At 42.8% G+C, this 20614-nt stretch overlaps 4 protein-coding genes across 7 annotated transcripts; 2 read left to right on the top strand and 2 right to left on the bottom strand.

Moving 5' to 3' along the window:
* Positions 1-325: 325 nt before the first annotated feature.
* On the top strand, positions 326-3134 carry LOC127331984 (uncharacterized). The gene is made up of 9 exons (XM_071829090.1): positions 326-377; positions 772-1417; positions 1502-1609; positions 1682-1804; positions 1994-2198; positions 2316-2505; positions 2593-2691; positions 2793-2927; positions 3012-3134. Exons 2-9 carry the CDS (start codon positions 871-873, stop codon positions 3114-3116), a joined length of 1512 nt encoding a protein of 503 aa, XP_071685191.1. The 5' UTR covers positions 326-377; positions 772-870; the 3' UTR covers positions 3117-3134.
* A 5209-nt stretch (positions 3135-8343) lies between these two features.
* On the bottom strand, positions 8344-11138 carry LOC127296047 (nudix hydrolase 15, mitochondrial). Its single transcript, XM_051326078.2, has 4 exons — positions 10721-11138; positions 10495-10637; positions 8968-9087; positions 8344-8855 (listed from the first exon to the last, which is right to left on the bottom strand). Exons 1-4 carry the CDS (start codon positions 11019-11021, stop codon positions 8646-8648), a joined length of 774 nt encoding a protein of 257 aa, XP_051182038.1. The 5' UTR covers positions 11022-11138; the 3' UTR covers positions 8344-8645.
* A 1090-nt stretch (positions 11139-12228) lies between these two features.
* LOC127343257 (uncharacterized) lies at positions 12229-13264 on the top strand. Its single transcript, XM_051369396.2, has one exon. The coding sequence runs from the start codon at positions 12232-12234 to the stop codon at positions 12997-12999; it is 768 nt and encodes a 255-aa protein (XP_051225356.1). The 5' UTR covers positions 12229-12231; the 3' UTR covers positions 13000-13264.
* A 788-nt stretch (positions 13265-14052) lies between these two features.
* LOC127296025 (disease resistance protein RPS2-like) lies at positions 14053-19700 on the bottom strand. 4 transcript variants are annotated; one of them, XR_007848222.2, is made up of 3 exons: positions 17978-19700; positions 14524-17505; positions 14053-14433 (listed from the first exon to the last, which is right to left on the bottom strand). XR_007848222.2 is itself a non-coding variant. In XM_051326058.2 (3 exons), exon 3 carries the CDS (start codon positions 17499-17501, stop codon positions 14697-14699), a length of 2805 nt encoding a protein of 934 aa, XP_051182018.1. In that variant the 5' UTR covers positions 17502-17505; positions 17978-18098; positions 19041-19700; the 3' UTR covers positions 14053-14696. The 4 variants fall into 4 exon arrangements, 3 of the variants coding, with proteins under 3 accessions (XP_051182018.1, XP_051182026.1, XP_051182013.1); XM_051326058.2 differs by having other exon boundaries at positions 14053-17505; positions 17978-18098; positions 19041-19700; XM_051326066.2 differs by having other exon boundaries at positions 14053-17505; positions 17978-18060; positions 19041-19700.
* Between the last annotated feature and the right edge of the window lie 914 nt (positions 19701-20614).

The following is a 20614-nucleotide window of genomic DNA, read 5'->3' as shown; positions in this document are numbered from 1 at the left end:
GATTTTCCACCAAATCAACATGTCATTAACTACTCAATTCCTAGAGTATGTTTTGTGACCAGTAGTGATTTCAAGTTTGTTGTCCAAAATGATGCTGATAGGAAGATCCTGAATAATAAGACTGTTTTTGGAAGGCGTCCGGTGAGTTACTCATAGCACCGCTTGGTTTTTTTGTAGTTTTTTCTATAAGATCCTTATTTTCTTCTCTTTTTTTGTTGTGTAGTTTCTTGAACTGTCAAACACTCCTTATGGAGTTGCTGCTTTTTCCAACCGTGATCATGTTGAGGAGCCTGTTGAGCAGCCTGTTGAAGAATCAAGTGAACCCATCTGCCTCGCTCAATGAATGGCTTGTGTTTCCTACTAGTCAGGATCTTGAGGTATAGTACGTTGTTTTCAGCCTTTTTCCTCTATTATTTTTCATGTAATTGCTGCATTTTTTATATTGTCTTGCTACTTTACATTTAACAATGTTGCTACTATAGTTACTGTTATGTGCTACCATGGTATCATCTGAAAACCTCCAGCTTCATTAGCATTTATGTAGCAAACCAATACTCTTTGCTAACATGTTATATATTTTTTGCTACTTTATTTTAACAATGTTGCTACTACAGTTAATGGTATGTGCTACCATGTTTTCATCTCAAAATCCCCAGTTTTTATAATGAATGCAACAATTGCTCTTTTATACTGCTTCATTAGTATTTTATTAGCTGTATCACCTCCATTTTATTGCTCTTCCTGATGTATGTGCTATGTATCTGTCGACAGGTTCCAGCTGCTTACAAGCATCTGTATGAGAAACACAGGTCTATTTATGGTCGTGATCTTGACACCACTCTCAAGAATTTTGGTGTTGGTTTGAAGCAAATGCATTCGCAGCGCATGGCAGCTTTGCTTATTGACATAGATGCAGCAAAGAAAGAAAGTGATGGTCCTAGTGTGCATTTCCCAAACAGAGGTGGAGTTGAAGATGAAAATATGGACGGTGCTGACAGACATGATGATGAAGGTACTTCCAATCATGATGATGAAGAAATCCCGGCAGCTGATTCTGAAGAAACAGACAACGACGAGTTTGTTGTCGAAGCAAGGGCTGCTGTCATGGACTCACGCACACTCGTCGTGGATATGCCGCAATCTGCTGTTCTGTTGGATTCTTCTACTGGTGGAGATGTTGCTGGTGAACAGGTTTCTGTTGACAGCCCTGTGATGTCACCTACAAACCCACCATTTGCTCGTATACCGGAGGGTATATCTGCAGAAGCTTGGAATAGAGCCCCTGACCCTCCATCAATGGAGCTATTCTCTCAGGATCCAGATGGAGTTGTTGTGTCTGAAGATCAAATCACTATTCATGCAGAAGAAATTACTCCGCCTGCTGATGTTCCTTCTGTAGTGAAGCTTGACGACACATGTAAGCTTTGACGACACATTTGCTTTATTTATGTGTTGTAATTGTAGTTTTTTGATCGTCTAACTATCTGTTCTTTTTTACTAGCTTCTGAGCAGCCTAAAGTTATGGAGGGTACAACACCACCCATACCATCCAGGGATGCTGAAGATCACTTGGGCGAGAACGTGTCACCGCAACATCCTACAAACACAGGTCATTTTTGCCTAAGCAAGTTTTTTTCATCTTTCATTGTTCATGTTTACTAAGTTTTGAAAGTTTTTGCAGATGTTTCAGTTATTAAGAGAGCTAAACTTTTTGCTGCCGATGGCAAACTAAGTCTGATTGCTGGTATTCCTTTAAATGTGGGCTCAACTGTTGTTGTGGCTGAAAGAAGCCCTTCTCCTTCTGGTATTCCTTGAGCTTAAAATGTTCATTTGCTGCATTTTCATTTTTTTGTTGCTACATTATGTATACTGTTTTGGCTACTTTACATAATAATTGTTGCTACATTCCTTCTTTTTGTTTAAATGTTTATTTTTAGTACTCACTTGCTTTTCACAGCATAAAATGGTTTTTGTCTGTGTTTTTCTGCTTCAGATGTTGTTGCAGATGTTGTCACAAAAGATGCTAGTACTGGTGCTAAAACTGTTGAAAAGAAAACTAGGTACAAGAGGGCTGCCAAGGGTGAACTCTCTCCTCCGAAGCTGAAGAAGATTAAGGTCTCTCAAGATGTTGTGCGTAAGTACGACAAATATGTTTCACATGGACGGAAATTCAAGAGGAAGAAGAAGAATGAAGTGGCGTGAGTCCTCCGTGTCATTTTTGTTTATTTTTTGCTGCATGGGTTTTGTGTTTCATCTTACCCTTTTTCCTTCATTCTTTGGAAATAAAAGTGTTTGTTGGTTTTCCATTGCTGCAGCAAAGAGTTTCTGAAGATTGGTCGATTCTTTTGCTCGTACAAGTCCTTCATTGGAGCTCTTCGTCCACGCCAATATTTGAGCAATGTAGTGATGGCAGTTTGGACAGAGAAGTTCAATCATGCAGCAAAAGCAAGTGCTGAGAAGAATCCCCGAAATCACAAGAGATATGCTTTCTCTCCGTACTTTGCGGTGAGTAATTTATTGCATTTTTCTCTTCCAAGCTTGTCCAATGTTATCACTTGTTTCATCATCTTTTATTGTTTTCCAAACATACAGGAAAAGCTTGCTGTAGAAACCTCTACTTTTGACCCTGCCTCTGTCATGAAAGAGTTCAAAATTGCATGTAGCAAATTCAAAATTCTGAAAGATGACATGGTGAGTTTTTCGTGTGTGTTCTTGTTTCTGTGAGCAATTTCAAGGTTTCTCATGCATGTATATCTTCTTCATTCTTAAATTATCTCTCTGTTTGTATGTAGCTTTACCTGCCCATTGTACAAGCCGATCACTGGATTGTATGCTGCATCAACTTGCTGTGCAAGCAATTTCACATTTTTGATTCAATGATGCCAGAGAATGGTGTGAGCAGCTTAGCAAAAGCAGCAAACAACTTGGTAGCAATTTCCACCTTTTTTTCTTAATGTTTTGCTTCAACTATTTTTGTCCTTACTATCCCATGCTGTTTGTTTTTTCCAAAGTTCTCCAACTTCGTCCGGACTGCAAACGAGTCCAAAGTTTCATGGGTTGACTTTGGGAAATTCAAGGAAACCACACCTGACCATCCACAGCAAGACACTTTGTAAGTTTGCTTCACTGTTTTTTGACAATTAAATGATACAGTCATAATGTTTCTCTGCTTCTTTCCTCTTTTTACTTTGTTTTTCACCATTTTTTTTGGTTGATGCAGTATGATCGTGGATTCTACAGCATTCTTTACATGGAGCACTTCAATGGGAAAGTCATGCCAAATTTCGAGAATGATGTAGTTCCAGATTTTCGAAGGTTGCTCGCAGCAAGCCTAATCGACAACAGGGATAACCAGAGTGATGATGTCGACGTGATAATGAACGAGGATTTGCAGCAGGGATAGTTTAGCTTTTTGTTCAAAACACATGGTGTTGCTGCCTTTTGTAACTGTAACCATGTACTGGAACATGGAGTAGAACTAGGCTTCTGGTGATGGTTCTATATGTTGGACCTGTTAGTTGAATGATCAGTTCTTTTTATGTTTTTCTCAGTACAATCTACCAGATATAAGTTTAATGTTGGCTCTGGAATATGGATGATGTTTTGAGTTTAAGTATGACAAGTATTCTCATGTTTTATGGTCTTTTCCAAGATCATTCTCTTTTTACTTGCTACATAAGTTGATTTTGTTTGTCAGTAAATACATAACCCACTTTGCTACCATGCTCATATATTTTTGTCATGTCAATTTTACCTTGGTACATGCACTTCCGTCATTTTTAAGTGTTGCTTCACACAAAGAGTTTATCTCCCGACAATGTAATAAAAAAGTTTTGCTTCAAACCAAATGTTTACTAACATTTTATTTTTCAACATGCATGCTTTTAAAGCAATGAGGTTGAGCTTTTCCATTTTCTACTATGATGCAAACACGATGATACAATAAAATGCTTCAATGCTTCAACCATCAAGAAGTTGTCAATTCAAATGATCCCTTTTGTGTCCCCAGTATGACAAATATAGTATGTTCCTGACTGGAATTAATTTGTTGCTGCAAACTCATATCTATTATGCTGTTTTCACAAGCTAAAAGTGCTGCATCTGCATCTGTTTGTTGCTGCAATTTTTGTCCAGTATCATTTTACACTATCCAGGTTACAAAATAAATATAAGACAGCCTGGGGTAGAAAATCAACAATGTAGCATCTGTAGCATTTTATCAACATTTGTAACTTTGTATACTATAATTGTAAGCATCTGTAACATATCTCAACATTTTTCAGAATTAAATGTATAATTCCTCGCTGAAGCAATCTATAACGTCAAATCTGCTCCCGCTTGCATTGCATCTTCTCTAGCCAAAGCAATTTTCATGTACTTGCAATCCTTCTGAGATATGTGATCTTCATCACCACAGAATGGACACTTCTTCTTCCTGTACTTCCTCTTTGGTTTTGGCTCTTTTGGTGTTTTAGGTTCACTTTGCTTCTTCCTTCTCTTCTCATTTGCCTCATCCCGCAGCTCGACCAATGTCTTCCTCCGCTTTTCGTTATCTTTGGGCGACCTTTTGGCTTCGTACGTGGAGGATTCTTCACCGGTGACTTGCGGTACCATCTACCGTTGTTGTTTGTTGCCGTGGAGCTTCAGGTTTTTGCTGTCTCTCGGTCCTCACTCTGTCTATCTATGCCGATAACCTTCTCCTTCCTGCTGCACTTGACCTTTGCTTTCAGCATTGTAGCAACAACTTTGCTTGCTTCACAACAATGCGGGATACAAAGAACATATGTATCATCATCAAAGCATGCGTCGATGCCAACTGGTTCATCTTTCGCATGCTGAGTTGTACTTGAGTGTGTTACTTGTTGGGACACCAAATCTGATTGTATTTGTCCCAGGTTCAGGGCATGTGTTGTTGCTGCCGCAGACCACCTTTCAAGCATATATCTTCCTGGTATTTGCTGCACATTGAGGTGCACCATCACCCTAATGATATGTGGGCATATTAAACCACACATCTCAAACATGTTGCATCCACATGTGTACAATCCTTCTTCGTGGTTAATCGCAACCCGATAAGTTTTCACATCAAGGTCTTGATTTGGAACAAGATCAAAACATAAGCCTTCTGCCTCTACATGGATAGGGTAAAATCTTGTTGAACTCTGAACCATTTTTTGGAACCTGTCGAAGACTTCCCTTGTGTAAAATTTCAATGCCTGTTCTTCAATGTCAGAATCGCATTTTGTTTTTGTCACAAATGTAATTAGTAAATGCTCCAAGTAATAATAAAACAATGCTACATATTCATTGGGGGACAATGTATAATTGTTGTGTAGCATGGAAGAGTCTCACCTGCCCCAAAGCTTTGTCAAGTTGCCGTCTCCATTGTGAAGCCCGCATTGTCTTCACGATCCAACATCAAATTCTGGCACAACTCATACTGCTGCACGAAATTCCACACGGAGTCACTAGGGCGAACCAATGTCTTGAAGTATGAGTTAAGGCCTTCCGATCTTCCAGTTGTGCTTGTGAATGGGAAAAAACTTTTCCTGAAGTAAACTGGTGCCCATGTCTTTCTGCTCTTCCACATATTATTGAGGTGGTTGTTCTCTGCCATGTCGAAGCTTCGCAGCATATGCTGCCAGAGAATTCAAACTCCTCAATAGTATCGGCCCATATATGCATGAGTAAAATGCATCCGCAAATGGATGGCCTTCTCCCAAATTTGGACCAAGCTTTTTCCTTGCTAGGTGCAAGACATGGTAGCAAAGCAGATTCTGTGTAATCGAATTTGGAAATACCTTGTCAATTGCGTAGCCATAGCCTGGTCCTGGTCTGTCATTATATGATCCGTGCATCTGATTCATTGCGAGCATCCACCTTTCAAATACCCACTTAAATGTTTCTGTTGTTTCATCCGGTAGCAAAGCACAACCTAGAACAATCGTATGTGTGTGGTTATTTATTCCCACGATTGGAGCAAAAGGAAGATTATACTTGTTGGTGCAAAAGGTTGTGTCGAAGAAAACACAGTCCTTGTACTTGGGGTATAGTGCTCTGGTCCTTCCATCCACCCGAATAATCCTCTCGACATTGTTTGAATCAACTTGTGTGTCATAAAAGAAATTTGGACTTTCTGCTTTCCTGCGTTCAAAGTACTCAATCACCATGCTCATATCACGCTGTGATACTTCCTCTCGCAGCATTGTCCTTATGTTAGACACATCTCTCTTCACGTAGCCTAGCGTCCTTGGGTCGCCACCATGCACACTTCCTAGACAACCCATTATCTGAGCGGTTGTAATGTTTTGATTATGTAGCGTCTGTAGGAATTGGAAATCTTCTTCTGGGACTTTCCTATGTGATCTGTAGTAGCGTCGCCTCCCGCTAGCTTCACCATTGGGTGGGTGTGATCTTCTTTAAAAACAAGTGATGTGCACCAATGGCCATTCCGCTTCCCAACAACCATATGTGCTTTACAATCACATCGAAGCAAAATATTACGCTGCTTTGATTCGTTCACGTCCATCTCGTAACCAGCTTGTTTGCTTCTTGACTTTTGCTCACCAATGTTGCTCATATCAACGAAGCTTCTTTTACTTTTGCAAAGCAGCTTCTTTGCTTCTCGCAGCAGCATTCTTACATTCAGCTGCTGGTTTACCAAGATGCACACACTCAAACACTCGCTCGATTGTGTCCTTTGGCACTCCTCGTGCCGTGCTATACTTGGTGTTTCCAATGCGTGTGCCGAAACCAAGCTTCCACGCATAGTCATTGTATACTTGTTTTGCTACTTCAAGGTCATCGAACATCATCCCAACAAATGGAACCACAAAGCTGTGAACAAATTTCTTCACCATCTTCTTCAAAGAACATTGGAAGCACCTGCACTTGCTGTACTATTTGGTCCAGAACAAATTTTGCCGCATCATTCCCATCTTGATCAGCACCATCATAACCTTCTGCTTATTGCGCTGGCTTGTTGAGGTCAAAACCTTGAAGGATGTCTTAACAAACCCCTGTCGACATAACATGAATTGTTGTTATAGTCTTGTAGCTAGAAGCAACTTTTTCTGTAGCAATATGCAGTCCAAAATCCGTAGACTACCTCTGCAGACTTTTGTTACTGTTGAACTTTTTTTTGAGAAGTATAAATGACCAACTATATATGATGAAGAATATGTGCAGCACTATATTTGTAGCAATAATTTTATATGCAGCATCATTGCTGCATGAGCACAAATATTTCTTAATACAAAGGCCAATTCCATCACGTGTAGCAATTTTCATCACCTGGCTACACGGTTACTAGGTCTACAAGTTTTTTTGCAGCATAGAAGCAAACTGCAGCAGCAGAACTCGTGGAGATTCAGAGAGAAGAACTCACCGATGCAGCTGGTTGGTCATCTTCGGGGTTCTGGTTGAAAAACACCGGAGGGTTGTTGAATCTTCCATGGATGGGTTGCTGCAACGGCTCTCCTGCTCTGGCGTTCGCCGTATCTGCCGCAGCTCGCCGGCGAGGACCCTGGTTAGATCCAGAGCTTGAAGCAACAATTGGCGGTGGGACTAGGTGGTTCTTATGGCCTGGAGGAGGGTACAGCACGGATCGGAGCAGATGCGCCATGGATCACGCGGCGGAGGTTGCTGCAGGGGCTTGTCTCCGGCGGTTGCCGCGCGGCCGTCGCCAGTGCCGGAGAGCTTGGCGCCCGAGAGGAGAGGTTGGCGACGGGGGAAGCTGATTTAGCTGTTTTGCTGCAATTCGCAAGTTTTTGCTGCCCGGCAGCAAAAGCGGGACAATGTCTTAATTCCGACCAGATCGTACGGTGGAGGTTGTTCCATCCAACGGCTGGCGACCCGGGGGCTGGGAAATCAGATCCCCCGGGGGACGCCCAGCAGTTTCCTTCAAAGAAAGGGCTGAATAAAGGTTGTATCACTAGAAATTATTGGGTTGAACTGCAAAAACTATGAAGTTTGATAAATATAAAATAATTATACAACATACAAATTATATTATTAAGAAGTATGACATCTGAAGTTTCTAACAATACTCCATCATTTCCAATGAATAAGACCTTTTTTTGTAAAAAGTCAAGCTAACTAAGTTTGACCAAACTTTAAACAAACTACCAATAAATAGTATATTATATACTAGATATTACATGAAAACATATTTTATGATGTATCTAACCATATTAGTTTTTAATTTTGCATGTTAATTATATCTTCTAAAAACTTAATCAAACTTAACATAGTTTAACTTTAAAAAAAAACGTCTTGTTTATTGAAGCAGAGGTAGTATATGTTTTGTAATGTATATATCTTGTATTACGTTGGTCAAATTGATGAACTGAAGATACACATAAGATTTATACAACTGGGAATGGAGGGAGTAGTTCAACTGCAGCATAAGCTGCTCCATATTTACAATGGCCTTAATGTCCAAGCTTCAAATAAATGGCCACAAAGAACATTCTTTAACAGAACGCAAGCGTTCTCAACTCAAATAATGAGATCACCAAATGTTCCAGGATATTAGTTTTTATGCTATGGCCTATACACGACATGCACTTTACATCTCTACAGAAACACACTAACTATTCAGTTTAATACTCCTGGTACCATTATAGAATGATGGTGTCAGTTCATTAGTGCTTGCTGCTTAGAGGAGCACTTTTGGGTCTCGGAAGTTCAGCGAACGATGGTTGCCTCTGCAAAACTACTGCTGCTGCACGGGTCAAAATGTGTGCAGTTAGGCCCCAGATGACATATTTTTTGCCCTCTGTCTCGTAGTCAAAAAACTGGACCGGGATAGTCATTCCCATCCAATTCCTTTCCCGTGTTGTCCGGTTATCATCCTACAGATTTCGATAGAAGTGAGAATACAACAATGCAAATGTCCTTGTTGAAATGAATAGGAACTGATTGAAGAATTTCAATGATAGGTAAATATACAAATCTCAGTAGTACCTTCAGGAACATCTCCAGAGGGGCATCAAAGATGTCTTCCACTTCATCTTTATTCAAGACAGGATTGAATAAAGATCTATCCGAGAGAATGCCAATTACAGGAGTAACATCAAGACCATTCTGTAAAACAAAGACTAAAGCATGAGCCATAGCCAATTTGCAGTTCTATTAAAAGAGTGTGCATGTTCTAATTGTTTCAATCTATGATGACATTTTAGTGGGAAATTTCCCTCTTCCAAAGGTTCCAAAAGGTGAAGTCGAGCATTAGACCAACAAAGCTGCCATCGTTTCAATTTTTTTAGAAAAAAACTTGGTTTCACTCAAAAGCTGCCAAGGGAAGTCAAAGGTTATAATAGCAGGCAACTTCCTCCTGCAGCTAGTGAACTTAACTAATTGGCTTAACTGAAGTGAACAAGCAGTAGTTTTAGGGTTAGCTGAAGTGAGCAAGCAGTAATTTTAGGGCATGTTATGTCATGTCACAAGTCATAACAATCTTGGGCAACTCTAGATGGACTTAGGTGTACTCACGCATTTGAATCATCAATTTGAGTATGTTCTTTAACAAATTAACCAGGAACCGAAGCACAAAACTATGCAAGAAATTTGAAATGGGTAATAGCTGAAACGAGTTACTCCAAGAATAACGTCGAACATGCATGCATACTATTCTCATGAATTGATTATATGTATGATTTATACAACATACGCCTTTGGTTGACCAGTGTCAGAAGACATTTGCAATATATGCACCAGAAGATACTGAACAGGTTTAGAGTAAAAATACTGAAAGGGGGAAACATGAAATGAATTTACAAGTATATTATTCCATGTATGTTTCTCGAGTTGTTGTCTCTAAATGCACCAAACTCCAGCATCCACCTGTGCTTGTCATACTGGCTTTTAAGAGACAGACTAATAATATTTACTTGGTATGTACAAAGGGACACATGACCCGGTCAAAAAAAAGGGACACATGATGTTTGCAGATATAGTAAGAAATATCATGACCTCTGTTATCAACTCACTCACCGGATCAAGTAACCAATCAACATACCATGATTAATTCTAAGAATCTAGAACATCTATCAAACGAATATTGGGACTGTCCCAGCACAAGACTATAGGGGATGTCAGCTAAAAAAAAAAAGACTACAGGGGATGTCTATTCATAGGTTGCTTGAAAATTTTCAGGTCTCAGCCAATTTTCCTAGCTTTTGGATTAACATCCAACCATTCTTGTCTCGAGTCACTTCACATATAAACTGCAGACCATAAAATGCAGTAACATTATAATAAAATTGCCCACTCGTAGCTTTTTAATGAAATTGAAGTATACGTAAACCATTCTGTCCCACCTCTGTTCATATAAGAACTCCGGACCCAAGAAAATGGAGAAACATTACACTTCAAAATTGCACACTTTGGAGAGCATACTTTTTGAGAACTAACTAATGTGCAAGTTTAGGTGACCTAGATTTACGAACATTTAGGCAACTGGAAATAAGCAAAAGCGTCAGACTAGTTTACCTTGGACAAGAAGGGCTCAAGAACTGTGACCACAGATACAAGAGCCGGGTCCAGCCCAATCTCCTCCTCTGCCTCCCGTAGAGCCGTGGTCTTCACATCCGCATCCCCATCCTCCACCTTCCCTCCCGGCAACGACACCTCCCCTAGAATTTTTGCTAAGAAATGAAATCACTCCAGTGACAGAATCGATCGACATGGAACCTATGAAACTGGCGTTGTACTGTACCTGAGTGGGAGTTGAGGGAGGAGGCGCGCTTGGTGAGGAGGACGCGGGTGTCGCCGCGGGGATCCTGGAAGATGCAGACCAGCACGGCGGCGAAGCCCTTGGATGCGGTCGCGCGGGCGGGGCTAGCGGCGGCAGGGGCGCCCACGGAGGAGAGCTCGCCGGAAGAGGAGGAGGAGGAGGCGAGGAGGTGGCGCGTGAGGTGGGCAAGGCGTCGAGTCGGCGATGGGGAGTGGCCGGCGGCCATGGCAGTGTAATTGGGGGTGAATAGGCGGGAGAGGAGAGGCCTGGCGGCACCGGCCATGCGTTGATAACGTGGCGCCGGCGACGGTACCGAGGCCGTGCGGTTTGGAGGGAGTGGTCGCCGTCGATGTTGCCAGCCAGAAGATCGGCACTCGCAACTACCAATGACCCGATCGCGTGAAGGATAACGACAGGCTTGGCTTGCTGTCAGTTCGTCACTACCAATTCGACAGGCTTCCCAGCTGACCCATTTTTTCTAAGCGAATTGTAATATTCAAACAACCAATTTCGAGTTACTCCTGCCACTAATTTTTTGGAAACAAAAATTACGAAAAAATACTCAGTTATTTAGCAGAAAACCCAGATAAAAATCAAACAACAACAACACCACGAGGCCAACCTCCACACCAACAAGCACTCACACCCTATTAAAACAACGAACATATGACACCTGGAGCAACACGCCGCAAAATACTCACTCATCGTACGATTCAAAGAGGGTTCATCATTCAAGCATCTGCCAAAGCTTTTCTTGCTACACCCCGCTTCCTTCTTCTGTCCCTGATAGTCTACAGACTTCTCTACCTTTTTGATTATGTCTTTAAAGCAACTCTAGCAGATCCCACATCAAACCAGCATCCGTATAATAACCGCCACTTTGCGGGCTTAGAGGCATAAAAATGGCCAGTTCAGATACTGCATCGTGCCCGCATTCGAACCCATCCCCACCCTCACGTTGGCGCGAAGAAGATTTCAGCTCCTCTCCTTCGCGCTTCTGCACTCCCGCCGCCGATCTCGTCGCCCCCACTCTCTCTGCCTCAGCACGGCGAGCTAGCACCATGATGGATGCACCCAACCCGCCGGTAGTCGCTGACCAGTTCGCTCCGCGTGAATCAACCCCGCCCACCGCGCGAACAAGCCACAAAGCTCTTTAGCAAAAAAGAACCTTAGAGCTATGCGTGAACACTCCTCCACAAGGCTTCCCCGCTAGATCGCATGCAATATCTTTGCCATATTTAGAGCTGCCGTCTCTAAAGCTTTTTAGCAAAAAGAGCCTCGGAGCTATGTGTGAAACTCCCCCAATTAACTCCAAACAAAATAGAGAAAATTGGAAACGAAAAAATGTGGCGCTTCTTCAACCCCGAGACGTGGCGCAACCGCTGACGAGCCTACTATTCTTGTCAAACGCGTTCGCCCCGGCGGTCAACTCCGTATCTCAAGAAGAAGAACCCCGTCCGTCCCCTCCGCGCTTCCACACTCCCCACACCACCATGCAACCGGCCCCTTCAAAAGCTCTGCCCTCCACGCACACGCACGCAACCGCCTATAGACCTCACGCGTCCGGCACCATGCCGTCGTCCTCCTCCTCCTCCTCCTCGTCTTCTGCCGCGCCCCCCGGCCGCGCCATGCCCGCGGACGCCACGGCCGGCGGCTGCCTCCCCGCCGACCAGTCCTGCTTCGCGCTCACGGCGGCGGGGCCGCCCTACCCGTCGCGCCGCGCCGCGCGCGCCGCCTGCTGCACCACCACCTCCTACATCGTCGTCCTCAGCATTAGCTTCGGCTCCCTCCTCGCCATCCTGCTCGTCCTCTGCGTCATCCGGTGGTACCTCGTGCACCGCTCCGCGCGCCGGCACGAGGCCGCGGCCGCGGCGGACGACGCGGCGGCGCCCAAGAAACGGCCCGCGGGCCTCGACGCGGACGCCATCGCCGCGCTGCCGGAGTTCCTGTACCAGAACGAAGACGGCGAGGAGGAGGCGGAGTGCGCGGTGTGCCTGGCCGTGATGGTGGAAGGGGAGGACGCGCGGCGGCTGCCCAGGTGCATGCACGTCTTCCACCGGGGCTGCGTCGACGTCTGGCTCAGGGAGCACTCCACGTGCCCGGTATGCCGAGCTGAGGTGGTCGTCAGGCCGGCCGCAGAGGAGCAAGCCGGGAAGGAGCATGTGGGCAGCACGTCACGGGCTGTTGCGTCACCGACGCCGGCGCCGCCACCGCAGGAGCGGGTGCTGGACGGCGGGGAGAGGGACCTGGAGGCGCAGTAGTATGTGCTCGGGCCGGTAGGTACTTATTTTACGTTTATCTTCTCATGATATATAGCAGGCTAGTAAAATGTTGTTCTTTGCGTTTTCTTTAGGGCTTGTTCGTCGTAGCTCTAGCATGTAGTAGATCGTGAATTAGGGAGGGAAGGGAAGGTGAATTAGTATTTGGATGGTTGTTACTGGACGAATGACTCTTGTAAGTGATGTAGCATTGTGTATGAGAATAAAACTACAAAGACAATGCCAAAATGGATCTTTAGAATACTCACTCATTCGCTTTAAACGCATGCATTGGTTGTGTGTTCGAAAATAGAAGACATTTTCGAAATGATTTGCGTTCAAACTTCTCTACTCTTTGAACACTATCATTGATAAAACAAATACTGATATTTCTCATTTAATTTGGTTTCATGATTAATATTATGGTTTGGTTAACTTTGTATTGCGGAAATTTAAGCAACAATTTTTGATTATAAAGTACAAATTCTAGAAAATCAACGAAAGTGGAGGACAAAGCATTTCATAATACAAATACCAGCTTGATTAATATATAAATACATGTGTTGCTGAACCAAGACGATCTTGAGTTACACAATATATATTCCATAAAAAGTAACACAATTTCTTTCGACAGATAATACAATTCAAATTACAGGAGAGGGATGAGTATGGCCTTAGCGCTTTGGTGAAAACACAACTACACAACTGAACATGCAAGCCTTGAGTTTGATGCGCGCCTCTAGCGTTGTCCAGAAAACATGGTGCAAAATAGAAAAGATATATCAGAACATCCAATCATGTAGTCTGGAAACAGATTTTTGTATGCACCCACTTGAAAATTTTAATCGGTACCCATAATGAATTTCTCATTTAATTTGGTTTCATGATTAATACTATGGTTTGCTTAACTTTGTATATTCATTTTAAAACAGATATCATAATGTAACCCCCTCCGAAGATGGTGTAACCCAAAGCTCACCTGATCTGTAGCACTCACTCTCAGACATGACAAATGATCCTCATCTTTAAAAAGGCGTACAACAACACTCGTTCTCAAACAGGTTGAAGTGGTTAATCACGAGCAAACAACTGAATTCATACAGGGTTTTTTCGATAAAGAAAAATATATTAATATTGTGAAGATATCAATTACACCCAGCCTGCTCTATTGGCAATACAGATGCCCACATGCAAAAAAAAGAAGCTGCGACCAAACACCACCAAGACAACACCAGAAATCCATCATCTTGAAAAGCGACGTCTCCAAGAAGGGAACAGTGCACAAGCGCCGCCATCGCCCTGATCAACGATCATAGGTTTTCACCCGGAGAAAATCCGCACTCACAAAACAATGCTTTTAACAAGATCATTGCCACGCACAACCAATTAAGACCAGACCTTGGGTTTTCACCCTACAAGTTTAGACACTGAGTTCCTCTTGAGAGGGAACACCACAATCAATAAACCATACACAACTGGGCCTGAGAGGGAATCACAACCCAACGCCGGAACTAAGCTGCAACTAACCTTTAGGAAATGCCTGCGGTCCGCTTCTAGGAACGAGTCAGAATGCCGGCAAGATAGAAGAGAGCCCAGAAATTGGTCAGGATCTCCCCGCCATCTGCGAGTTTCTCAACGAACCTTCTCACAATGTTATATTTCGCGACATACAGTTTCAGCAGTCTTGTTCCTTCTTCTACCTACATAATTAATGCATTGCCAACATCTACGAAATTTCCTCGAAAACTTGCAGGCAATTCTCTGAAGAATGGGAAGAGAGTAGATTCCACGCTACTATCCTCCCAGCATAGTTGTTCCCACCAGTCTTGTCTTCCGAGTATCAGTGACAGACGCTCTTCTGTCAGTAATCTGGATGGCAATTTCAGTAGCATAGGACACTTGTACACAAGTAACCGCTGAAAACACGGGAAAGAAAGTGTGCCACCACATATGTTCTGCAGGTTCCCAAGCTGGCTTAGTCCAAGTAACTTGAGACGAGGAAATGAATGTGCGGCAGTTGACGTGTTTGCTTCTTCATCATCAGCCACCAACTCCAACATTGAACCACAGTCAATCAGATATATCTCTTTTAGGCAGGGCAGCTCCTTGATCCACGTAAGTGTCTTGATGCTGTGGCAGCCATACATCACTAGAAAACGAAGTGTGGGAAGGCAAACATGAGGCACCACACCTTTCCATACAATGCTTTCCAATTTTGGGAGATGAACCAATATAAGATCGTCAAGGCTTTGAAAGTTCCAATCTGAAGCCACAATGGTTTCACCAATCAGCAACTCCTCCAGGCTTTTCATTCCACGAAACATCAACTTCTCAAGTTGATGTGCCCTCATTATGCCAATAAGCGATGGTGAAATATGGAGAAATTGCAAGCCTTCAACTCCTTGTACATTAAGGAATTTCAAGGAGTTATTAGAAAAATTGAGTAGCCTGTGAAGCGACTCAGAATCATCCACCGTGAACCCAAGAGATTGTAACCATACCAAACTCTCCAGCTCCTCAATGTATGCCTGTGTTCTGTCCACTGAGAAAAGACCACTGTTGTATAAATCGAGTACCCTCAACTTACTTAGTGAAGATATGGTCCCATCTGGGATAGTTTTCAGCCGACGCGTATGCCCTAAGTATAGGTACCTCAAACTTTTCAATAGTTGAAGCTCCATTCGGATCGCTCGGATTGGGGTGTGTGAAAGATCAAGGTGTTGCAAGTTCAATAATGCTCCAACATCTGATGGAAGTTCTTGAATATTGGTTTGGCTTAGATCCAAGTAGGTGAGAGACGGAGCAGTTCTGAAAAAGCCAGTAGGAACACTTCCAATAATCTTGCTTCTTGGAACCGAGAGAGTCAATAGGCAACTGCAACTGCAAGAATCGGGGATATTAATAGGATTCATGCCCGTGAGCGAAATCCTCTGGGCAGTGCTCCACTCTTCTGGTTCCATAGGTTCTCCACAGAGGCGCACTTGCCACTTATTGTTATGTCTATCACCCTGTTGCATTTGTACAATCCAAAGAGCTAGACCTCGGATTATATCGTGCATCCTCACATAATTTTCCCCTCGAGGATGTTCTTCTAACAGGCAGGCTCTTTTTAAACATCCAACAACGGAGTGACCTCTCAAATAGTTGTTTCTGATGTCATCATCTTCATCGAGAAATCCATGTCCTATCCATAAATTTATTGCATACGGAACGTAACTATAATGATCATATCCAGCCAAGACAAAGAAAAGAAAACAGTGTTTTGTCCTCTCATCTGGCAGGTTTTCATAGCTAATATACAGCAAAGAAAATAGGTTACTTTCTGCATCTGGAACTTTGTGGAACTGAGACCGTCGAAGCAGTATCATAGCATGCTTCCACTCATGTTCACTTTCTTTTGATGCCATAGCCTGACCAACTATCTTAAGAGCTAGCGGAAGGCCTCCACACATATTCACAATACTCTTGGCATAAACTCTGATTTGTGCACTGCTGTTGGTTACTCTATTGCATCCTGCGTTCGCATCAAAGAGATTCCAAGCTTCCTCAAACTCCAGCCTTTGTAACATAATCAGCTGACCATGCACTTGCATTCTGTGACATAGATGCTGTAAGCGTGTGGTGATTACTATCATCTGCCTATTTTGAGGGCCAATCAGCCTGCCACCTTGCGGTATGCCGATCTGCACTAGGTCCAATGTTTGCCAAAGGTCATCTATCAACAACAGAAACTTCCTTTCTTTCAAGAAGTTATAAAGGGATGAAGATCTAAATGTTGTGCTTTCATCCTTTCCTATCACCAAGCCAAGTTGGGATGCAACATTTTGCCGAACCGTATCAAGATCTTGCTGCTGACCGACTTCCACATAAATGATGTAATCGAATTCATGTGTTTCTGCAGCACAGCTGAATATGTTATTTAATTGCTTAAGGAGAGTAGTCTTGCCAGCCCCTCCCATGCCACATATCCCAATGAAGCTCGTGGTGCCTTGTTTGATGCAAGCAACAATCTCTTTCATGTACCTGTTTTGCCCCATGATGTTAGGTGGCAGAGGCAGCTCTCTGCCAACTGGTGGGAGCAAACTGAAGATACTATCATTCTTGGGAGTACTCTCCTTGAATTCGTCAGCATCAGCCTTCTTCTTGGTGGCAGCACTGCTAATTCTGTAGTTGAAGAAACAATTCCAGGAGCAACCAAAGATATGTGTGCTCCTTCCATCGTACGTATTCTTGATTCTGTATGATTCATCTTCAACTAACTTAGCACTGTCGTCTATCCACCTTGTTGCTTGCACCCTCGGTTTCTTGCCCTCGAGTTCACCCAATTTAATTTTCTCCTTCACAAGATCTATATTTTCCTTCAAATCATCAGCAGCTTTTGCTAGTTTGCGAACTTTGCTTTCAGGCTTGAGACAGTAACCAAAGTGCTTCTTAATTGGCTTCCATAACTCGCGTACGAAGAGGTCAACAACTGGGGACATTATCCCAGATGGAAACGGAGCCATATAGCTGGAAAGAGGAAATGAAGGTATATTTCAAGTCAGTAACTAGACGATACTCAGTAGGTCTCTCGGAAAGTACGATTAAAACAAATTCAACAACTTTGCACAACTAAGTATTTTTCTCGACAGAATTGGCTTTACTTTCAGGTTTGAATTTTTTTAAAGGGGTAAAGAAATACAAAAAAGGAACATTAGCCTCTTTAGCTCTCAGGAGCTTAGAGTGTGGCATGTATGCAGAGTTACAACTATCTCATTGTGAACCATAACTTCCATGTCTTCTGTCAAAGCGAGCAAGAACTTTAAAAAAAAGTGTTCATATGCAGAAAATAAGGGTATTTCGGCCAACTCCAAAGTATGATCTGATATATAAAAAATAAATTTCTTACAAACCTTTGCATTATAAACTGAAGTAAAGACAACAAGACAGTTCTCATAAATGAACGAGCTTCTTGGATCAGAGAGTGGAGATTGACCAGTACCTAGGAGACTTGCAGTAGAAGCTGATCGGAGGAGGCAGGAGCAGACGTAGGTTTAATAGCCTTCTGCTGTTCTTTACCTAGAACTGGAAGGGCAGAGAAGAGTTGACAACTACAAGTCTTGCTGCAAAAAGTAGAGTGGAAGTTCACAGACAGATGCGAAAATTCCAAACTAAAGTCTGTGGTGTCCACCTCATTGGGACTAAAGTATTTGTGCCGTAGGTGTTCAAGTCAGCACAAGGAAACATTCTTACCTCGCTGTGAATAATTATTTCAAATTTCCAACTTGTCCTTATAAATAGAATACTAGTACATGTGCAGTTGCTGGACCACTAATTGACTACTAAATCTGCACCTCCACCTCATTGTACAGCAAGCTAAGCATGTGCAATTGCGTGGCTAAGTTTATTAATGTAAGCCACAACTCAATGGTTATAAATTATATAAATTCAGTATTCTCTTATAGCCTTGATGGGCAGAATTCCATTGGGACGGAATAGAATTGTTGTTCTTACAAAAACCACTGGTTTAACATATACTTCATCAATTTGAAAGTACAGATCTATTTCGTTGAGTTTCATAGAACTGCATGTATTTTAACTACTGCAGCTACGAATGTAGGAACCTTTTGTACTGTGAAACCCCATATAAAGTTGAACCATTACACACCTACGCCCAATCATAATGAATTTGGACACCCAGCCCACGAACCAGCAGAATATAATCTGTACCTTCAGCCAGTTCTAATATCTGTTGCTCTTGTTTATTTTCAGGATCGTTGGTAAACGATGATTATAGTTGCTGTAGCAGAAAAGGTGCATCTGTTTGATGAATATCATATTTTGGTAATCACAAAACGAAACCCAAAATCTTATCACACAAGTAATGTCCACCTGAGTACTACCTTCTTGCCATCTACTATACTACAACTCAACCAAATAATGGCCCTAGAAGAACGAGGGGAGCAAACTTACCAGAATAGCATATCTGCACTACAGCGAAAAGACATACATAACTTGAATGCGGTATTGAACGCGGCCAACTTTTCACCAAAAAGTGTGCAAACCTGCTTTGAAGCGAGGAACTGAAATCTTGTATTTGTCAGGATCAGGTAGTCGCACACTAGATCCTTGTGCAGTGAAGCAGTTTGTCAAATTAAAGAAGACAGTATGAGCGAGGCCAGAGCTTCGGACTGCACGTATATTCACTGCAAGGTTTATTGTGTTGCAAGGAGGCACTGCCTAATAATCGACTGAACCAGAACAGGCAAAATTTGGAGTTAAACACAAGATTGCGATATGTACTTACTCCCTTCCAGCACATGGGCAATCTATCGAACAGGTGACCGACTGCTCTGTGTAATGCCGTAATGTGGAAAGAAGGAAGAATCGATCTGAGGGAGTCGAAGACGTCGGACTTCTCCTCGGGGACGATGACGGTGACACCGTGGATGCTGCCGCTGGGACGCCACGCCAGGCGATGCGCTCTGACAGCCTCGCCACGTTGCCCGCCGCGTCCTGGCCGGGCCAAGAAGCATGCCATGCCGGTATGCGGTACAAGTGGGGGAAGGACAGGAAAGAATGGTGCCTACGGGAAGCTCGCCGGCGACGAAGACGGCCCGCCGGCCTAGGGCGCGACAGCATCCCTCGCGTTCGTGCCGTTGGCGCCAATCCATCAACGGAGGTTCGCGCCCGTGTCTTGTGGACACAGGTGTTGGACTGGATCAGCCAGGGCGCTGCCGTTTTATACCGTAAAACTAATACGGTAAAACTAATTTCATAAAGTTTGATTAAATATTTTAAAAAATATCAATATCTTTTTAAAAACCTACAATATTAGAATCATCATAAAGTATATTTTTATTAGCATAGAGGTTGATATTTTGTTCATGTTTTTTGGCTAAACTTTTTTACAAAGTTTAATTTTGACTAAACCTAAAACCCAAATCAAATGAAAACGGAGGAGGTATTTGGCACTTCATCAGCGCTTTAAAATGCTCGTGCTACAATTTGCTTATCCAAATTTAATGTGTATTTATGACAATTTTCTTGTTCTACTTTGTACGTTGACAATCCGAAGAATCTAGATCTATCCATGGTTGATAAGTTTAAGCAAGGTTCAACTTCGTCACGGAGATTTTGAGACTAGCTTAACTCCCTAGTTCCCAAGACAATCTATTTCTTACATAAATGTTCCGACATCTTTTTAATCCAAGTGTGGACTTCTCGATTGCCCCATCAGCAATGTTTCCTAGATTCAAATTGGAGACCTATAGGCAGCATCAAGTTCCACTCATGGCGCACCGCAGAAGAGTGCAGCAGGAAGTTGACGTTGATTTTCCTCAATGCTATTTTTATTGTATAAGGATTGTCCTGTAAAGATTGGTTGTATATAACTTTTGGCCACTTCAATAAATAGTATCATGCATACATACTGGACACAAAACTGCCATACCTACTAGAATAGTAAATACTAAGGCACTATCTAGATGTATACACTGAGGCTTGAAATTAGACATTGACATTCCAATGGGCCAGAAATATCGAATTGATGGGTTCTAAATACACAAACATAAACCCAAGTATTGGCATTCACCAAGCCTTTGATTGTCTACACTCAATTGAAGTGAAAATCGATCGA

This window comes from Lolium perenne, chromosome 1 (genome assembly GCF_019359855.2).
Source record: "Lolium perenne isolate Kyuss_39 chromosome 1, Kyuss_2.0, whole genome shotgun sequence".
Lineage (NCBI taxonomy): Eukaryota > Viridiplantae > Streptophyta > Magnoliopsida > Poales > Poaceae > Lolium > Lolium perenne.
This window is presented reverse-complemented; position numbering and strand designations above follow the sequence as displayed.

Excerpts from the sequence above, each read along its gene's own strand:
- LOC127331984 (XM_071829090.1), top strand. The coding sequence starts at position 871 with ATGCATTCGCAGCGCATGGCAGCTTTGCTTATTGACATAGATGCAGCA. Across the intron at positions 1,418-1,501 it reads AGTGAAGCTTGACGACACAT|CTTCTGAGCAGCCTAAAGTT; the intron begins GTAAGCTTTGAC and ends CTTTTTTACTAG. Across the intron at positions 2,692-2,792 it reads AAATTCTGAAAGATGACATG|CTTTACCTGCCCATTGTACA; the intron begins GTGAGTTTTTCG and ends GTTTGTATGTAG.
- LOC127296047 (XM_051326078.2), bottom strand. The coding sequence starts at position 11,021 with ATGGCCGGTGCCGCCAGGCCTCTCCTCTCCCGCCTATTCACCCCCAAT. Across the intron at positions 10,638-10,720 it reads CTCCCTCAACTCCCACTCAG|GGGAGGTGTCGTTGCCGGGA; the intron begins GTACAGTACAAC and ends CAAAAATTCTAG. Across the intron at positions 9,088-10,494 it reads TTGAGCCCTTCTTGTCCAAG|AATGGTCTTGATGTTACTCC; the intron begins GTAAACTAGTCT and ends TTTGTTTTACAG.
- LOC127343257 (XM_051369396.2), top strand. The coding sequence starts at position 12,232 with ATGCAACCGGCCCCTTCAAAAGCTCTGCCCTCCACGCACACGCACGCA.
- LOC127296025 (XM_051326058.2), bottom strand. The coding sequence starts at position 17,501 with ATGGCTCCGTTTCCATCTGGGATAATGTCCCCAGTTGTTGACCTCTTC.